At 38.6% G+C, this 14966-nt stretch overlaps 5 protein-coding genes and 1 pseudogene across 5 annotated transcripts; all 6 read left to right on the top strand.

The window, feature by feature from the left end:
* Positions 82-1977, top strand: LOC104763593 (serine/threonine-protein kinase CDL1-like). The gene is made up of 5 exons (XM_019240120.1): positions 82-238; positions 653-837; positions 923-1112; positions 1201-1640; positions 1747-1977. Exons 1-5 carry the CDS (start codon positions 82-84, stop codon positions 1975-1977), a joined length of 1203 nt encoding a protein of 400 aa, XP_019095665.1.
* On the top strand, positions 3034-4646 carry LOC104763592 (probable serine/threonine-protein kinase RLCKVII). Its single transcript, XM_019240119.1, has 5 exons — positions 3034-3187; positions 3335-3456; positions 3544-3730; positions 3843-4261; positions 4410-4646. Exons 1-5 carry the CDS (start codon positions 3034-3036, stop codon positions 4644-4646), a joined length of 1119 nt encoding a protein of 372 aa, XP_019095664.1.
* On the top strand, positions 5602-7445 carry LOC104763590 (annotated as a pseudogene).
* Positions 7905-10116, top strand: LOC104763589 (ankyrin repeat-containing protein At5g02620-like). The gene is made up of 3 exons (XM_019239955.1): positions 7905-8283; positions 8460-8872; positions 9247-10116. The coding sequence occupies exons 1-3, from the start codon at positions 7920-7922 to the stop codon at positions 10114-10116; spliced, it is 1647 nt and encodes a 548-aa protein (XP_019095500.1). The 5' UTR covers positions 7905-7919.
* Positions 10796-12069, top strand: LOC104762121 (putative F-box protein At5g60060). The gene has a single exon (XM_010485350.2). It carries the CDS (start codon positions 10828-10830, stop codon positions 11983-11985), a length of 1158 nt encoding a protein of 385 aa, XP_010483652.1. The 5' UTR covers positions 10796-10827; the 3' UTR covers positions 11986-12069.
* Positions 12724-14963, top strand: LOC104762120 (BTB/POZ domain-containing protein At5g60050). The gene is made up of 2 exons (XM_010485349.2): positions 12724-13840; positions 13915-14963. Exons 1-2 carry the CDS (start codon positions 13286-13288, stop codon positions 14860-14862), a joined length of 1503 nt encoding a protein of 500 aa, XP_010483651.1. The 5' UTR covers positions 12724-13285; the 3' UTR covers positions 14863-14963.

Here is a 14966-nt window from a genome sequence, read left to right as displayed (position 1 = left end):
TCTTTTTTTCCGGGAAAATAGTTTCTCGAGAAAATCAAAAAGAAAAGCCTCAAGAAAGATTTCTCTTCGTTGATCGCTACGATGAGTCGTTTCTTTTGCTGTGTCACAGGAGAAACCTCAAATAGCGCACCGCCTGAAGAAGTGTTTGACGACGAACCATTAGCGGACACCGAATCCCTCAATCGTTTGTGGAGAGATGAACTCCAGATCCCTGACACTCGCAGTCGTGGAGTTGAAGGTTCCGTTTTCGTTTCTCTTTCTTTTTCAATCTTCTGAAATCGAGATTTCTTGTGTGTGCGTTATGGTTTCTTGTGCCTTAAGCAATTCTGTTTCTTAAGATTTTACTGACTTCTTCGTTTTGATCTCTTCACGTTATCGATCGTCTCATGCTCGTGAAAGTATTAGTAGAGTTCTTCTTGTGTGTGTGTTATGGTTTCTTGTGCCTTCAGCAATTCTGTTTCTTAAGAATTTACTGACTTCTTCGTTTTGATCTCTTCACGTTATCGATCGTCTCATGCAAGTGAAAGTAGAAGTAGTAGATTTCTTCTTGTTTCCATAAAGTTAACTGATTCATTAACGTCATATGTTCTAGCCGTGTACTACAAGAAATCGATGCTAGGGTGATCTTGTTCAATCGATCTTTAACGTTTAGTAATTCATATTGCAGAGCCGGATGCTACTCTTTTCCCTGTAACTCCACCTCTACCTGCCAATTGTGGACGACCATATCGATGGCACGAAATCTTACACTCAACCCTAAACTTCCGGCAAAAGTTTTATCTCGGCAAAGGCAACTTCGGCGAAGTCTATCGCTGCCATTTCGAAAGAACTAACGAGGTATAAACCCCAAAAGGTCATTTCCTTTATGCCTAAATATCGAAACTCAATTTCTAAACCAGAACTGCGACTTTTGATTCGTTAGGTTGGAGCTGTGAAGATTCAAGCTCATAACAACGAAACTGGTCATAAAGAGTTCTTGGCAGAGGTTACAACGTTGCATGAAGCTAATCACCCAAACGTGATTAAACTTCTTGGCAGATGTTACGGCCGCAGAAACCGTGCTATAGTTTACGAGTTCATGCCCAATGGCACTCTCGGACGCCACATCTTTGGTAAAGAAAACTCAATATCAAACCTTTATCGATTCTGGTTTAGTTTCTAAACTTACTTAACTCCTTCCTTAACGTTCTGTTTTTGTAGATTACATGAGGAAGAGTCCGATACCTCAAGGTCTAGAGCAGCCAACTCGGGTTTTGAATTGGGTGACGAGGATGAAAATTGCCGAGGGTGTAGCTGAAGGTCTGATTTATCTACACGAGGTGCTAAAAGTGATCAACCAAGACATCAAGGCTGGGAATATTCTACTTGATGCGAATTTTGTGCCGAAGCTGACTGATTTTGGATTGGCGACTAATGTCGTTGTAAACAGACGCGGCGTTGAGAAGCGGAGCAAGATCACTGAGTTGAAGGGAACTATGGGATACATCGCACCAGAAGCAGAGCAGTCCCACTGGGTTTCGACCAAGTACGATGTCTATAGCTATGGAGTTTTTCTGATTGTGCTTTTCACCGGAAGGAGACCTTATAATCAGAATCCGAATGAAACTGTTCCTGATGATAAACGGAAACTCACTGATTGGGTATGACTCAAACCTCGTATCTAGCAAATTTTTATACGTTTCGTATTCTGTAAGTAATATATAAACTGAGTTGTGTTTTGGATGTTCTTTTTTTTTTCTTTTGCAGTTTTTGCGAGTATGGGCTAGATATGGGGATGTGCCTGAGGCAGCTGATACTGCGCTCGGTAATACGTATTCGGTTGAAGGTTTAACGAGAATATTTCAGACTGCCAGGCTGTGTATTAGCGCAGAGCCACAAGGACGGCCTCCCATGCGTGATGTGGTAGGGATGGTTCGTCAAGCTGCAGCTTTCCCGGTCAGAGTGGTTCCCCTGGTGAAAAGGGGGCATACGATATAAAGAAGTTTACTCAGACGGTTTTATGTAGGCTTCTTGGATTTTTCAGAAACATATTATAGACTTGGTTTTGTAACGGATGGTTTTGTTACTATTTGATCAGACTAATTTCCCTCTAAAAGTTTTAATTCAACGTTTAAGATCTTTTGTCTTCATTTCTCTGTTATTAAACTTCTTGAAATAGGGTAGAAGAGGTAAAAAGCAGAGCAGAAAAGTTCTTGTTGGCGTTTTGCTAGATGTAAGTCTATCAGAATTAGCCTTTTTGAACCCACCAAATCAATTCTATCGGATCAATGATTCTGCAACTTTACAAGTTAATTGTTGTGAAAGGTCTTGACTCTTTGATCATATATACCAAGAGAAGCTCTATTATATATATGGTTTGAATCAGTAGTTTAGTGGTTATCATCTACTTAAACATGGAGTCATTTGCCTTTAGGATGGATGATTTCTAAATCTGTAAATGAGTGTCCAAGTAGTGACGACAGTTGAACAACAAAACTAGTATTAAAGAGAGAGAGATTCATTTCCAAGATCTAAAGAACAATATGATATTTACAAACTTTAAGAGAGAGTTTAGTTATATTTTTAGTAATGTTTTCTTTTTATTTTGTTTATTTAAAGTCTATAAAGATTATTGCCATCATAATTATTTAAGTCTATTATACTTGCTATAGTATTTATGTTCTACAAACGATCACTCATGAATTTTGACTAATATTATTTATATTTTCACAAAATCCATAACACATAATTTATTTATCTTTTAAGGCTTTGTACATGTGATACTTTGATCTTGTTTTTTTTCTTTTTCTTTTTTTTTGATATTATATGAATCTAATTAGTGTATTATTTAATTTTATAATTACTAATAAAAACTTACCTATCCTCCGGCTAGTTCTTTTAGTGTTCATCATTCGGCTCTCTCTTTCTCGCTCCAGTTTTTTTCGTATAGAGATCTCTCTCTCTGTCTAATTACATTTTCCGGGAAAAAGTTTCACGGGAAATAAAAAAAACTAGAAAAGCCTCAAGAAAGATATATCTTCGTCGACCGCTGCGATGAGTCGTTTCATGTGTTGTCTCGGAGGCGGAAGCTCAAGTAAAGTAGTGCAAGACCCAGCGGAACTACCGCAACTACCCCAAGCACCGGAGCCATCAGATTCATCTGATTCATCGGGACCAGTAGATTCATCGGAAACTAGTGACGAAGAAGGTGAGTAGTTTAATTAGGAATACCGAACTCGATGACGATCGTGAACTTTCCTCGTTTTCTGATTTCTTGTACCACAAGCAAGTCTGTTTTAGAGTTCTTGCGAAACTGATTTAGGGTTCTTCTTGTTCGTTATCTTTCTTTCTTAAGGTTTCCTTAACTTTCAATGGAATGAGATCGTACAAGGAACCGAGAACTTTGAGATAACACATTTGATCGGCCAAGGCAAAGTCGGCAAACTCTATCGCTGCAATTTCCCAAGAATTCATAAGGTATGAACCCAAAAAGTCTTGTGCTTTATTGGTTAAAGAATCGAAACCCAGTTTCTGAAAGCAGAAACTTTTGATTGATTCAATTAGGTTGGAGCTGCAAAGGTTAATCATGGCAACACTTCTGGTCTTGGTGAGTTCTTGGCAGAGATTAGAACGTTACATGAATCTGATCACCCAAATGTGATTAAACTTCTCGGAAAACACTACGGCCAGGCAAATACTGCCCTTGTCTACCAATTCATGCCTAATGGCTCTCTTGACCACCATCTCTTTGGTAATCAATACAAACCTAATCAACGTACTCTGTTTTACTTCTATATCAACTCTGTTTTAGTTCTGTATCAACTCATTCCAGTTTTGTTAAGTCATTCTCTTTTTGTTTGTAGCAAATGCGAGGCAGGTTCAGGGTCTAACACAAGCAACTCGGGTTTTGGATTGGGACACGAGGATGAGAATTGCTGTAGGTGTAGCCGAAGGTCTGGTTTACGTACACCAGGGGCTTTTATCGATTCACAGAGATGTCAAAGCCACAAACATTGTGCTTGACGACAATTTTGTCCCGAAGCTGACTGGTTTTGGAACCGCGGCTAAGATCGCTTACGGTGAAGACGGTATTGAGATGCAGAGCAAGATCAGTAAGAATGGAACTGAAGGATACCTCGCACCGGAAACAGAGAACTTCGGGTTGGTTTCGACCAAGTCCGATGTCTATAGCTATGGAGTTTTTCTGTTAGTGCTTTTCACCGGAAGGAAAGCTAATGATGATCGGGAGAGACCTGAAGCGAAAAAGAAACTCACTGATTGGGTATGACTCAAACTTTGTACATCTAGGTTTAGTTTTATACGTTTCGTGTTCCAGAAGTAACTTAGGTTTTCTCGAATGTAGAAGTAACTTAGGTTTTCTCGAATGTAGAAGTAACTTAGGTTTTCTCGAATGTATTTTCCTTTTGCAGTTAATGCCAGTGTTGACTAGATTGGAGTATGCGCCTATGGTTGTTGATGTTGCGCTCGGTAAGAAGTATTCGGCTCATGGTTTAAACAGAATATTTGAAACTGCGAGGATGTGTTTAAACGCGCAGCCACTTGAACGGCCTGCAATGGATTTTGTGGAAACGTTGGTTCGTGAAGCTGCAGCTTACCTGGTCCCAGAGGAGCATCCCCAGGTGAAAGAGAGACGTTGTTCGACATAAGAAGTTTGATCAGGCGTTATTATGTAGGTTTTTTTTTTTTTTTTGGGGTTTTGGTTTCTGTAGAAACATATTATAGACTTGGTTGTGTAACGGATGGTTTTGTTACTGCTTCTATGATATGAGACAAGGTCAGGGTGTGAAATTTTTGAGACAATGCCATCTGTAAAGTAGGCATACGATATAAGGAAGTTTCTGCGAGTATTCTGTAAAGTAGACAAATGCCACAAGGACAACGTTTCTGCGAGTATTCTGTAAGGAGGCATACGATATAAGGAAGTTTTCTCAGGCGTTTTTATGTAGGTTTTAAGGTTTCTCCAGAATCATATTATAGACTTGGTTTTGTAACGGATGGGTTTGTTACTATTTGATAAGACAATTTCCCTCTACAAGTTTTTAATCAACGTTTAAGATCTTTTGTCTTCATTTCTCTGTTATGAAACTTCTTGAAATAGGATAGAAGAGATAAAAAAAAGCAGAGCATAAAAGTTCATGTTGGCGTTTTGTTAGATGTGGAAGTCTCAGAATTAGCCTTTTTAGTACTCTTTTCTTTATATTTTGTTTATTAAAAAGTCTATAAAGATTATTGCCATGCATGATAATTAGTAAGTAGTCTTGTTCAAATATCATATTTCTATAAATATACTATACTGTACTTGCTATAGTGTTTATGTTCTACAAACAATCATTTACTCATGAATTTTGACTAATATTTTAATAGTGATTAATCAAGTCTTTGTCTTTATATTTTCACAAAATATCCATGATACATATTTTAAATATCCATGTACGTGTGATATACTTTGATCTATTTTTATTATTATATTCTATGAATCTAATCTAATTAGTGTATTATTTAAATTTATTATTAATAATAAAAACTTACTCATAGAAGTAGAGCTCGTATATATATATCCTCCGGCTAGTTCTTTTAGTGTTCATCATTCGGCTCTCTCTTTCTCGCTCTAGTTTTTTTCATATAGAGTTCTCTCTCTCTGTCTAATTACATTTTCCAGGAAAAAGTTTCTCGGGAAATAAAAAAAAACTAGAAAAGCCTCAAGAAAGATATACCTTCGTCGATCGCTGCGATGAGTCGTTTTATGTGCTGTCTCGGAGGCGGAAGCTCAAGTAACGTAGTGCAAGATCCAGAGGAACTACCGCAACCACCACAACCACCGGAGCCAACAGATTCATCGGACGAAGAAGGTGAGTAGTTTAATTAGGAATATCGAACTCTAATATCAAAGTCTCAATCTCTTTAAAGTTCCTTCAACTCTGACGATCGTGAACTATTCTCGTTTTCTGATTTCTTGTACCACAAGCAAGTCTGTTAATTAGAGTAACTTCTTTTGGGAAACAAGTATCTCGATCTTGCGAAACTGATTTAGGATTCTTCTTGTTCGTTATCTTTCTTTCTAAAGGTTTCGTTAAATTTCAATGGAATGAGATCGTAGAAGGAACCGAGAACTTTGACATAACACATTTGATCGGCCAAGGCAAAGTCGGCAAAGTTTATCGATGCAATTTCCCAAGAATTCATAAGGTATGAACCCAAAAAGTCTTGTACTCTATTGGTTAAAGAATAGAAACCCAATTTCTGAAAGCAGAAACTTTTGATTGATTCAATTAGGTTGGAGCTGCAAAGGTTCATGATCATGGCGACGACTTTTCTGGTCTTGGTGAGTTCGTGGCAGAGATTACAACGTTACGTGAAGCTGATCACCCAAATGTGATTAAACTTCTCGGCAGACACTACGGCCTGCAAAACACTGCCCTTGTCTACCAATTCATGCCTAATGGCTCTCTTGACCACCATCTCTTTGGTAATCAATACAAACCTAATCAATTCTGTTTTAGTTCTGTATCAACTCATTCCAGTTTTGTTAATTCGTTCTCTCTTTTTGTTTGTAGCAAATGCGAGGCAGGTTCAGGGTCTAACGCAAGCAACTCGGGTTTTGGATTGGAACACGAGGATGAGAATTGCTGTGGGTGTAGCCGAAGGTCTGGTTTACGTACACCAGGGGCTTTTATCAATTCACAGAGATGTCAAAGCCAGAAACATTGTGCTTGACGACAATTTTGTCCCGAAGCTGACTGGTTTTGGAACCGCGGCTAAGATCGCTTACGGTGAAGATGGTGTTGAGATGCAGAGCGAGGTCAGTAAGAATGGAACTGATGGATACCTCGCACCGGAAACAGAGAACTTGGGGTTGGTTTCGACCAAGTCCGATGTCTATAGCTATGGAGTTTTTCTGTTAGAGCTTTTCACAGGCATGAAAGCTTATGATCGGGAGAGGCCTCAAGCGAGAGAGAAACTCACTGATTGGGTATTTGACTCAAACTTTGTACATCTAGGTTTTGTTTTTTATACGTTTCGTGTTTCAGAAGTAACTTAGGTTTTCTCGAATGTACTTTTCTTTTGCAGTTAATGCCACTGTTGGGTCTGATAACTAGATTGGAGCAATCGCCTATTGTAATTGATGTTGCGCTCGGTAAGAAGTACTCGGCTCAAGGTTCAAACAGAATATTTGAAACTGCGAGGATGTGTTTAAACGCGCAGCCACTTGAACGGCCTGCAATGGATTTTGTGGAAACGTTGGTTCGTGAAGCTGCAGCTTACCTGGTCCCAGAGGAGCATCCCCAGGTGAAAGAGAGACGTTGTTCGACATAAGAAGTTTGATCAGGCGATATTATGTAGGGTTTTCTTTTATTTTTTTTGGGTTTTGGTTTTTGTAGAAACATATTGTAGACTTGGTTGCAACGGATGGTTTTGTTACTGCTTCTATGATATGAGACAAGGTCAGGGTGTGAACCTTTTGAGACATTGCCATCTGTAAAGTAGTTGTTAATCAACGTTTGAGATCTTTGGTCTTCATTAATTTATCTGTTACTAAACTTTCTAAAAATAGAAGAGAAGATGAGGGAGAGGAAATAACAGAACAGAATAGTTCTTACCTTTAGGAATTTTCAAAACAATCTCTTTGGTTTCCGATGCGTAGATTTGAATTCGATTTCCGTGAAAACCCACCAAATCAACTGGATCAGATGGATGATTCTGAAACTTTACAAGTCATGTTGTGAAAGGTCTTATAAGTCTTGATCATATATAACAGGGGAAGCTTTCTCGGTTGGTAGGTTATCCTTGGATCCACATTCTTTAAATGTTTCAATAAAATAATTAGTGTTAACATTTCGAAATCTAATGTTGTTTTACATCCCATTTGATATAGGAGTCGTTTGTTGGTATTGAATCTATTTGCAAACCGTGTTGATCTAATGGAGGAAGCATCAACATCGACATCAGCACCAATGGCTGCAAAACCAACCGTTGTTAGAAAGACAATGGCCAAACAACTGACCGGAAAACGTGAAGATTCGCCGCTCCATTCGGCTGTCAGACGCGGAGATTTCTCTGCGGTGAATGAGATTTTGAGTAATCATATGGAATCAGAAGAGGAACTAAGTGAGTTGTTGCGGAAACAGAACCAATGTGGTGAGACTGCTCTTTATGTGGCGGCAGAATATGGTGATGCGGAGGTGGTTGCAGAGCTCATCAAGTACTATGATCTTGAAGACGCCGAGACCAAAGCTAGAAATGGGTTTGATCCTTTCCACATTGCTGCTAAACAAGGCGAATTGGGTATGCATTTTTGTCAACTTTCATGAAATTTTTTAATCATAAAGCCGCAGATCATAATCATTGGGAAGAAACACTTAGATCAACACATGATTAAAGTGTTAATCATTGTTCGTTATGAGGAACCACATTCACATAATGTGTGATACATTGATGAAATTTGGAATTATGTTATATAGACGTTTTGAGAGTACTAATGGAGGAACATCCGGAGCTAGCAATGACGGTGGACTTATCAAACACGACGGCTCTACATACTGCGGCGGCTCAGGGACACGTGGAAGTTGTAGAGTATCTACTAGAAGCCGCAGGTAGTAGCCTAGCGGCGATCGCAAAGAGCAACGGGAAAACAGCATTGCACTCAGCGGCTAGGAATGGTCACGCGGAAGTAGTAAAGGCGATTGTAGCGGTTGAGCCGGACACGGCAACGAGAACCGATAAAAAAGGTCAGACGCCACTTCACATGGCGGTGAAAGGACAAAGCATCGATGTGGTGGTTGAGCTAATGAAGGGACATCGGTCGTCGTTGAATATGGTTGATTCTAAAGGGAACACTGCGTTACATGTTGCTACTAGGAAAGGTCGCATTAAGGTATGTTAATCATCTCCAATAACTTTTTAAAAAAAAAATTTGTAAACACTTTACAATTTACAAAATAAGGAGAAATTTTAAAACATACAAGGTGGTTTTAGTTTCAAGAAAAACACTTTTTAAAAAGGTAGCTTTAAAAGGTAAAATAGATACTGTTAAAAACTTTTGTAAAATGTACATGCAACTTCCTCTGCTTTTCGTTTTTTTAACGTCCAATTCTCCTTTTAGTTACGTTTAACATTTAACGAAATTTATACGTTGAAAATTACATGTAACGGTATAAACTCAGTAATAAACAAAGAATCGAGTCTTCACTAACATGTTACGATAAATCTTGGAAAATATAGTTGAGTGAGATTTTAATGTGATTGCAGATAGTGGAATTGCTTCTAGACAACAACGAGACAAGCACAAGCACAACAGCCATAAACAGAGCCGGAGAAACGCCGCTCGACACGGCTGATAAAACCGGCCATCCAGAGATTTCCGCGATTCTCAAAACCCGCGGCGTTCCCTCGGCTAAAGCGATCAACAACCCTACTCGGCCAAACGCCGCACGTGAGCTCAAACAAACGGTGAGCGACATCAAACACGAGGTTCATCACCAGCTAGAACACGCTCGAGAGACGAGGAAACGCGTTCAAGGAATCGCCAAACGCATTAACAAAATGCACGTAGAAGGTCTTGACAATGCGATTAACTCAACCACAGTCGTTGCTGTTTTAATCGCAACCGTAGCTTTCGCTGCCATTTTCACCGTCCCGGGACAATACGCTGATGAATTGAGTTCGCTCTCTCCTGGAAAATCCCTAGGAGAAGCGAATATAGCGGATAGACCAGCGTTTGCGATCTTCTTTATATTTGACTCGATAGCTCTTTTTATATCTTTAGCGGTTGTGGTGGTTCAGACTTCAGTGGTTGCGATCGACCAAAAGGCTAAGAAGAATATGATGGCTGTGATAAACAAGCTGATGTGGTTAGCTTGCGTTTTGATATCGGTAGCGTTTTTGGCGTTAGCGTTTGTGGTGGTTGGTGAGGATGAGAGGTGGCTAGCGGTTGGAGTGACGGTGTTTGGTGCAACGATAATGCTCACGACGCTTGGGACAATGTGTTATTGGGTCATTATGCATCGAATCGAGGCTTCTAATGTGAGAAAGTCGAGAAAAGAGTCGATGGCAAGATCAAGACAATCAGGATTGTTGGAATTTTCTGGGATGTTAACCAAAAGAATGTATGCTATTTAGTGATTTAGAGACAAAATTTAAGTGTATGTGTTGAGTTTTGTTCTTGAAAGATCTTTTAAAAGATGTAGAAAGCAGAGACTGAAGCGTGTGGAAGAAGTAAACGAAGTTAAACCGTAATTTCTTTTGTTTTTTTCTTCCAGTATGATATATGAGGCCATTATTGTTGTTTGAAACTTTAGGATAAAGTTTATTTCAAGGAAACGTTTAAAACTAGTATTGAACTTTTTAAAAATTAAAATTTCTTTCTATATATTTTAAAACAATGTAGAAGTTATCAATGGATAAGAAAAATTGATTCTGAGATCATTGTGTATCGCCAACACGCCAATATTTTAATAAAGATATCAAAATAAAACAACCCTTGTTATTACCATGATAATTTTTTAAAAAGCCTATTGGTTAACGGTACATTATAAAATAACAAAAAATATTCTCTAAACATTTTAGTAATTTATATCCGTGCCAAAAACATGGTTTACTTACTACTAATATATGTTTAAATAGACATAAATAGACATCATGCATCATATAAAAAACAAAAAGACTACTACTTAATAATAACAAAAAATGAGAAATGATGTCAACATCAAAGATGAATTATAACGACATTATATTGACATTATTTATACAGTTTATAATATGATCCAAATTCCTAAACCCAAGAAACAGAACAGAACAATCTCATCATATCTTTCACTTTTGTTCTCTTCCATGGAGTATTATTCTTCTTCTCTTTTTCCTTCTCAATGGTCTAATCTTCCTTTAGATATACTTGAGTTGGTCTCAAATCGTCTTGACCACGACGGCTCATCAGACACCGTTGATCTCATCTGTCTCCGTTCTGTGTGCGCCACGTGGCGTCTCTTTCTTCCTCTTTCCGACAACAAAAACAATCCTTTTTCAAAATTTCCAAAGTATCTTCCTTTTTGGTCATCTTCTTCATCATCAACCTCTGGTTTCTTCATTATGAAACAGAGCAGCGTCTATAAACTCGAAGCTCCTTTGATGAATCCGAGTACTTGGCTTGTTAAGCTTCAAGAGACATCTCCCGGGAAAATGCGAGTCTTGGATCTCTTCTCAAACGACAGAGTCAGTTTCTTGCCTGAGAAGTTCCCGGAAAATATCGATTTGCAGGAGTTTCATGTGAGATTGGTTCGTAGAGCTTATCGTATGGAGTACGCAAACAGTGGTGGTGGCGAGATGTCTTCTTGTTTCTGGTCTCTGAACTCCGAGAAAGTTGTGATTTTGTCTTCAGGGGAAGAAGGCTCGGCGTTAATGGCGATTCACAGTGGTGGGAAATTAGGGTTTTTGAAGAGTGGAAACGAAGAAAGATGGAGAATTTTGGATAATTCGTGGAATGTGATCTACGAGGACTTAATGATGTTGTACAGAGAGAACTGTTGCATCGTTGTAGACGACAAGGGTAAAACCGTAATTTACGATGTGGGTTTCAAGGTTTCGGATTTGGCTGAAGGTTTGGACGGAGGAGGTGGTCACAAGAAGCATCTTGTGGAGCATCTCGGCGGAGAAGTGTTGCTTGTTGACAAATACGTGAAACACGTCTGGTCCAAATCGGAGCTTTCGAAATCTGCGGTGGAGTTTAGAGTTTATAAGCTGAAGAGAGAAGAGAAGAGATGGGAAGAAGTGAGAGAGTTGGGAGACGTGGCTCTGTTTATAGGAGATGACTGTTCTTACTCCGTTCAGATTCCGGCCGGAAATTTCGCCGGAGGTTGTATTTTCTATAAAGATTATAGGAATGGAGGAAGAAGCAGAGGAGTATGCTGTGACGGTGATGGTCTCTTCAATGTGGACTTTGAGATGCAGGGTGATTTTGTGTTTCCTATAAAGCCCAAATGTTGTGGCCCATAATGTGATTTGGGCCTTCAATTCTGTATTTCCAACTTTTAAATTAATAATTGTGTTTAAGTGCTAATCGTGTCATGTATATCAGAATCTCACATCACATCATATTATAATCAAAACATGTGTGTTGCTATTCATGATGATTACAACATCTAACGTTTACTATTGCCATGTGAGAGAGGGTAACCAAAGTTATAAATTCTACTACTTGTTTGATAAAAACAATCTGATAGGTCTCTTGCCACATAATTTGGAGATATAAAAGTTAATGCTTTGGTCCACTAATGCCTTCTCTTCACACAACATCGTTTTGTTTATTTATGTAGTCGGTGATAGAACAAGTTTGAGGTTGATATGTGGAATATGTATGTAAAGTTTTATTACATGCATAAAAATAAACGACAAAGTTTGTTAGTTGATTTGACAAGATGATCCAAGAGATAAAATCCAAGTTATCGTTTATTTGCTTTTTTAACCAAACGCATAATTCTAATATATGAACAGATAGATGATTGTATATATATATATATATATATATAGATTGTCCCTCAGCTTTCAAATCCATGTGTACCCCTCTCAGATGGGAACACTTTCATTTACCAAAATGATTCTGACCAGAATTTATTTAAATTAGATATGTATGTACTATATACAATTTAAAAGATTGGAAAATAAATTGTAAATGTAAAAAAAATATGAATGTTATAATACTAAACGCCAAATATTTCAACCTTAAAAGTTTGGGTTTCTCTGGAATTCAACTATATGTATATCAAGTGAATGGTAAAGTTGTGTATTTGTGAAATAAAAGGAGTAGAGAGAGCACATGGAGGAGGCAATGATCTAGTATAATGGTCTATCTGTAAAAGATACATAAAAACAAGTAACATTTTTTTTCTTCAGGTTTTATAATCACTTTTTCTCTCAGTTGTAGTATTTTTTTCGTCTTCTAATTCACAGATCCAAAGTCCTTTCATTTTCTTGGATTCTGATTCTCCCAAAATTCATTTTTTTTTTCTTTTTCTTTCTAGCATATGTATCTGCGGACCTTTTGTTTTTAGTCTTTGTTTTATTTTCCCAAGAAAAACAAATTTCCACTATCTTCTTTTTTTGTCTTCTCTTTAAACTTCTTCTGAAACTCGACAAGATTTTTGTGGTTTCCCCCAAAATTAATCTCATTTTCTTGTTTGTTTTCTTGAGATTATTTTTTTTTTCACTCAGAGACTTTTGCTAATTTTTCCCGCGGGAATTGTCTTTTGCTCGAGAAAAAAAGTTAATTTTTTTTTTTTTTTTTTAACTTTCTTGAATGGCGTCAAGAGAAGTATCAGCTATGATCAAACAAGGGTTTATCGCAGACCCTTCTCTCTCGTTTTCTCCGTCAAGAATCACATCTCCTCCTGTTAAACTCTTCACCGCCTCTCCTCCGCCTCCTCCTCCGCCGAACGAATCGACTCACAGCTCAAACCCGACTCTTTTCGACATGATGTCTGATGAGCACAACCGCGAGCCGCCGCCGCCACGGAGAAAGTCTCACGCGCGCGTGGCTCAAATCTTGACGGAGTTCAAGAACGGCGTCGTTTACGGTCACAGCCTCGGGCCAAGTGACGTTAAGCTGACTGTGGTTGGAAAAGATGGTTACAGAGTCACTATGGATGTTCATCGGAAGGTTTTATCGGAGAAGAGTAGGTTTTTCATGGAGAAGATGAATTCTAGAAGAGAGAAAGGGGTTTCTCATATGGTGGAGATTAGTGAGTGTGATGATTTGGAGATTTATGTTGAGACTGTGGTTTTGATGTATAGTGATGATCTCAAGAACAAGTTGATCGGTGAAACTGTCCTCAAGATCTTGGCTTTACTCAAGGTATGATTTTTTAATTAGAGTGTTTTTGGTTTGTTTGCTTTCATTTTGTGATTGATGTGGATCTCTTTGTGTAGGTTTCTGCAGCTATAATGTTTGATGAAGGGGTAACGTCGTGTTTGGAGCATTTGGAAGCTGCTCCTTGGTCAGATGATGAAGAAGAGATTGTTGTGTCTTGTCTTGAAGAGCTTCATCTTCCTGATGATTCAGTCACTTTGATTCTTCAGAGAGTTTCATCTGAACCTTCCACTTCGTCCACGAGAACTAGAACCGATGATATCTTCTTGAAGCTTCTCACTGGTGTTCTACTAGCCAAAGATGATAAAGCTCGGCGAGAGATGAAAGTTTTGATCTTTAAGTTGGTTAGAGAAGAAGCTGATTATGATGTCTCTAAAGACACACTCTACGGTTTGTGCCATCGATGTCTGACGTCTCTTGTGCTTTGCTTATCTGAAGTGACCACACAGATGAATGATCCGGGGAAAGACCGTGGTGCTTTGATGGGAGAAATCGCCAGAGAAGCTGATAACATGCTGTGGATGGTAGATATTTTGATTGAGAAGAAAATGTGTGATGAGTTTGTGAAACTATGGGCGGATCAAAAGGAGCTAGCGAATCTTCATTCCAAGATCCCAACAATGTACAGACACGAAATAAGCAAGATCACCGCGCAGATATGTGTTGGTATAGGTAAAGGAAGGATCTTGGTGAACCGGGAGACTAGGTTTGCGGTTTTGAATACCTGGTTAGAGGCTTTGTATGATGATTTCGGGTGGATGAGACGGTTGTCATCGAGATCTCTGGATAGGAAACTTGTGGAAGATGGACTCAGCCAGACCATATTGACCTTGTCGTTGAGACAACAACAGGTGATTCTGATGAAATGGTTTGATCGGTTTCTGAGCAAAGGGGATGATTGTCCAAATGTTCAACGTGCGTTTGAGGTGTGGTGGAGAAGAGCTTTCATAAGACAGGTCTTGACAGAGCCAGATGGATCGCAGCTGCAGATTACACTCTATGACTAACCCAAAATAGTATTAAGATTCTGTATTTTTCTTTTTCTTTGGTAAACTGTTACTATTTGTGACTTTCATTGAGATATAAAGATTCGAAAGAAAGTGGCTCAGAG

This window comes from Camelina sativa, chromosome 18 (genome assembly GCF_000633955.1).
Source record: "Camelina sativa cultivar DH55 chromosome 18, Cs, whole genome shotgun sequence".
In the NCBI taxonomy this organism is placed as follows: domain Eukaryota; kingdom Viridiplantae; phylum Streptophyta; class Magnoliopsida; order Brassicales; family Brassicaceae; genus Camelina; species Camelina sativa.
This window is presented reverse-complemented; position numbering and strand designations above follow the sequence as displayed.